Source organism: Nannobrachium achirus (assembly GCF_963921795.1).
Source record: "Nannobrachium achirus genome assembly, chromosome: 2".
NCBI lineage: Eukaryota > Metazoa > Chordata > Actinopteri > Myctophiformes > Myctophidae > Nannobrachium > Nannobrachium achirus.
The window spans coordinates 5,061,678-5,066,310 of NC_137811.1; the positions used below are offsets into that span (position 1 = coordinate 5,061,678).

At 42.3% G+C, this 4,633-nt stretch overlaps 1 protein-coding gene across 1 annotated transcript; it reads left to right on the forward strand.

Annotated features, from left to right (window-relative positions):
- Positions 1 to 818: 818 nt before the first annotated feature.
- LOC308308653 (gonadotropin subunit beta-1-like) lies at positions 819 to 4,097 on the forward strand (the record flags this gene model as incomplete). The annotated part of the gene is made up of 2 exons (XM_080754097.1): positions 819 to 1,016; positions 3,876 to 4,097. The coding sequence occupies 2 exons, from the start codon at positions 819 to 821 to the stop codon at positions 4,095 to 4,097; spliced, it is 420 nt and encodes a 139-aa protein (XP_080610223.1).
- Positions 4,098 to 4,633: the final 536 nt, after the last annotated feature.

Here is a 4,633-nt window from a genome sequence, read left to right on the forward strand (position 1 = left end):
ATCAGTTTTGGATTTTAAAAAATAAATAAAAAATGAAATGAATAATCCGGACCCATTTTTGCAAGGCCACGCCCACATCCCAGTGTCCATAGATCGGGTTGGTGCGCATGGGGGAAATCAGGAAATACAAGGAAACACAGAAAACGATCGGATAAAAAGGCTTCTTATTAAAGAACACAGAGGATAATAAAGGGTAATTAGGGTGCCGTACCGTATTTAGACAGGTCTGATACTTTATTAAGCACTTTGTTTGTGAAATCTGAATGTTGGTGTAGTTGTAGGAGGCTAAATAAGTCGCTCTGCCCGAACCCATGTAAACCCGGGAACATGATGGTCAGGGCTTGGTCTCTACAACCATGCGTGAACTACAAAGGGCTAAAATCGCTTTTGAAAACCTGGCCATTAAAGGAGTAGTTCACCCCAAAATGACTTTTATTCTATTGATTACTCACGCCATGGAGACTTGAGTTCATAATATATATTAATAATATTATTTTTTTAGTTTTTTGTCGCATTCCTAAGACAAAAAAATAATAATTATTATAGTAATCTTACCCTGACGGTTTCCCCATCCAGTGCCATGCATTTGGATCCCCATCCGGAATCAATGGGGGTAAATTTACTATAATCACATGTTTGTCTTCGGAATGCGACAAATGCAAAAAAAATGTTATTGAACTCAAGTCTCCATGGCATGAGTAATCAACTCAAGTCTCCATGGCATGAGTAATCAATAGGAAAAAAAATCATTTTGGGGTGAACTACTCCTTTAACTTGTGGCATGACATGTGATGTGCAGAATACTCCCCCCTTGTGGCATGCTGGCGTACTGCACCTGGCTGAGGATGGAGCTGGTGGTTGTCATGGCAGCAGTGCTGCTGGCAGTGGGACTGACGGGGGCGGAGCCACGGTGCAGCCATGGGTGTGGTCCACAGACCAAGGAGATCACCGTGGAGGGCTGTGGTCAGCTCAGGAAGGTCAACACCACTATATGTGCTGGACAGTGCTACCTGAAGGTAACTATTATAGGCCTATAGGCCAAGGGTCTTCAACAGGGGGTAGTACAGTGTTTCTCAACCTTTTTTGTGCATGGGCACACTTTTCATATCCCAAGAATCCATGGGCACACCAACATAATACGGAGGTGTAAATGTTGTCACTGTCGGGAAGAGACCTTGTATCTCCAAGTTTCACGTTCTTCGCAAAGTAAAGCCCTGCTTCGTCATACAAGGCCATCGCACAACAGTAGTGAAAACAGCCGATCTACAAGCACACAACGCCTCGCACCACGAGGCGTTGTGTGATTGTAGATCGGCTGTTTTCACTAGTTTAAATCATTTTTAAAATGATAAATACAATACTGGCTTTCAAGCAGTTTCAAGGGGCACACTTGACCCTTCTCAGGGGCACACCAAAGGTCCCCAGGCACAGTGGTTGAGAAACACTGCCCTAGGGGGTCCTCAGAGTTACTACAGGGGGTCCTCCAAATCTTTGAGTGATAGAAAGTTTTTTTTCTCCTTTTTTATATTAACCACTTGAATCCTAGCGTCCATATTCTGAGAACTTTAGCCAAAAATAGCAGATCTACAAGCTCACAACGCCTCGCTCTGCGAGGCGTTGTGAGCTTGTAGATCGGCTATTTTCGGCAAAGAGCTTTGGTGTAGAGGGGAAAAGGAGCAGACTAAGTACAGAGTGAAAGGTCAAGTTTATTAAGTATTGACGGTTCAAGTGGTTAAATCTGAAGACACAAATTAACATGAAACCAAAATACACTGACGATTGCTGCTGTCAAACGATGAAACTATATGGAATCTATGAACAGGTTGTGCGGGGACCCTGCTTCATCTCTCTCTCAACTAAGGGGTCCTTGGCCTGAAAACGTTGAAGACCCCTCGCCTAGGCTACTACAGTGGTGGAAAGAAGTATACTCACATGTTTTACAAAAGGAGGACTTCACCACTTTTCAACCTATCTTCATATAATTGGTCCTCACTAATGTTCATGATAAAATAGCATCATTGTTTTCTACTTGGTCTGTGTCTGAGCCAATCTGGAATCGCACATGAGTTCTGGGCGGAGCCGTTCGTTTTCACCCCCGTCGGCAGGTTAGTTACTTCACTGAGGTTAGGGTTAGGGTTAAGGTTAGGTTTAGGCATAGTTTTACCAAGGTTAGGTTTAGGGTTAGGGTTAGGTGGCATAGTTTTACTGAGGTTAGGGTTTTACTGAGGAAGGCAGCATTCAAGAGAATGTCCAAACTCTCCTGAACTTGAATGCACATCTCCAGAATTGACTTGATTATGCTTAGTTCAGTGTGGCTTCACACACCGAAAATAGCCGAGGTTGGCTTTTTTCAATATTTTCACCAAAAGGCCCTTTTAGAAATTTCAGCCCTTGCCTCTCTAACATTCTCTGCATGGGGGGGGGTTCTATTGATGCAAGCCAAAACACAATCGTGTAGAGCCCCGAGGCACTCCACTCAAGCACGTGGGAGTGGTTAGAAATCAAATCCCCAAAAGAGCCAGCAGGGTGAAAGTGGTTAATTGTACGTATTCTAAATAAACCATAGTTCACTGAACATTTCCATGAAAGCAAACTGTATTAAGTGGAGAATGTCAGGAGTGATTTGACTGCATCAATTCTGACCAGATAACGTCAGCCACGTAGCATAATTGTCACGTCTTGAGTCAATTTCATATTTCTGCCTAACTCTCTACATTCCTAACACTGCTTCTTTATTGTGCCGTATTGCCTATGTCCAGAACGCTTGTTACATTCCAAAATCCATTTCTTTTTATGATTGGCCTAAGTCACCTAGATCAGTGTTTCTCAAATAGGGGTTTGTGTACCCCTAGGGGTACATACTGTAGGGGGTACGTGAGAAGAACTAAAATGGGAATGTATTTCACTGCTATGGTCAATGATAAAACATTGACAGACTTTGTGTGAACCTGCATGCTCATCTGTAAATTGTTAAACCAAATGACATCAATAACTTGACTAATGCAACTGTTATTCAATTTGCCATTATGCTGTTTTATTTTGAACATATTGGCATTGGAACTGGACTTTTGAAGTCAATAATTTGTAGGCAAAAGGCTGCAGTCAGGGGAAGGGGGTACGTGGCTTCCTAAACGCATTACAAGGGGGTACTGCAAAAGTTTGAGGACCACTGACCTAGATGACTTAGACAGATGGCAATTGTAGATTTCTTCTTTTCTGAAAACCTTAAAAGGGCCCCACCATGAATTTCACATTTTTAAATGTCTTTCTTGTCTCTTGGTCTTCCCTGTGTCACTTCCAGGCCCCCAAAAACCCAATTCATTAACTCTAAGCCTTGCCTTTCATTTCAGTGATTTTCTGAATGGGCGTGTCTGAACGGTATACTCTTTTTGAAATCGGGCCCCCTGCTATATCACAGGGGTTAATTTCCTATGGGCCCCTCGAGAGGGGGACGGTACTTTTTGGGAGGCTATATTCTATTGAGACTATATATAAAATGAATTAAAAAAAATATTAATTTTAATAAATTAAAATTGGAACGATACAGAGAAGATTACGATTGACTCCACATGGTTTGCATCGTGGTTCTCTGATATTCTCTGTATCGTTCCAATTTTAGCCCAAAGACAGCGCCCCGTTGCCAACAAAGGGCATTTTGGAATTGCATCTGAAATGGCTTGGAATTAGAGACAGACAGAACATGAAATTTCAATATCTGAGTGGTTGTTTAGGCTAAAACCTGTATCAAACCGTATCATGGACCAATATTTATATAAAATATATATTTTGAAAAGCATGGTGGGGCCCCTTTAGGAAATATGACTCTTACGCTATGAGTCTAACGATAATATTATCCAACTGGTGTTAAACGACAGGACGACGTGTTCCGGCTGAACAGGGACGTGCCCAAGCAGAAGGTGTGCAGAGGAGAGTGGTCGTATGAGACGGAGGATTGCCCTGCTGGCTCTCCGGGGGTCTTCACCAAGTTCACCTACCTGAAGGCCACGCGCTGCGTCTGCTCCACCTGTCACCCCGCCAGCACCGACTGTGACAAACACACCACGTCACATGACCTGCAAAACTGCCCGTCATCCTGAAAAAACAATCTGAATATTAAAGGGGTCTTCAACAGGGGGTCCGGGACCCTTAGGGCGTCCTCAGAGATACTACAGGGGGGCCGCCAAATCTTTGTGTGATAGGATCAAGTTAATTTTTACATTAAAGGAGCTATAGTCAACTTTTTCTTGAAAAACAGATGCTAAAATAAACTAGACCAGGTCAACCTGGTTGTGCCAGACCCCCTGTCTGTCATCATCATTTATGACATCATGCCTTTTGTAGGCATGTCATCATCATGTCATCATCATATATACCCTTTATATAGAAAACCCGGACAGACCGACATTTGCTTATGTAGGCCTACCCATTTCATGGGTCTGGCAAAAATAATGTTTCGAAAATATTTTATAAAAAAATAAGCTTCATATATGTGTTTCTATTCAAAAATGACCACAAAAAGCGTAATATAATGATAAAATAATCATTTTAGCCATTGTCAGACCAACACTTTGTTTACATTCTAGTCTATAGACTAGGATGTAAACAAAGTGTGGGCCCTACAATGAACAAGTTG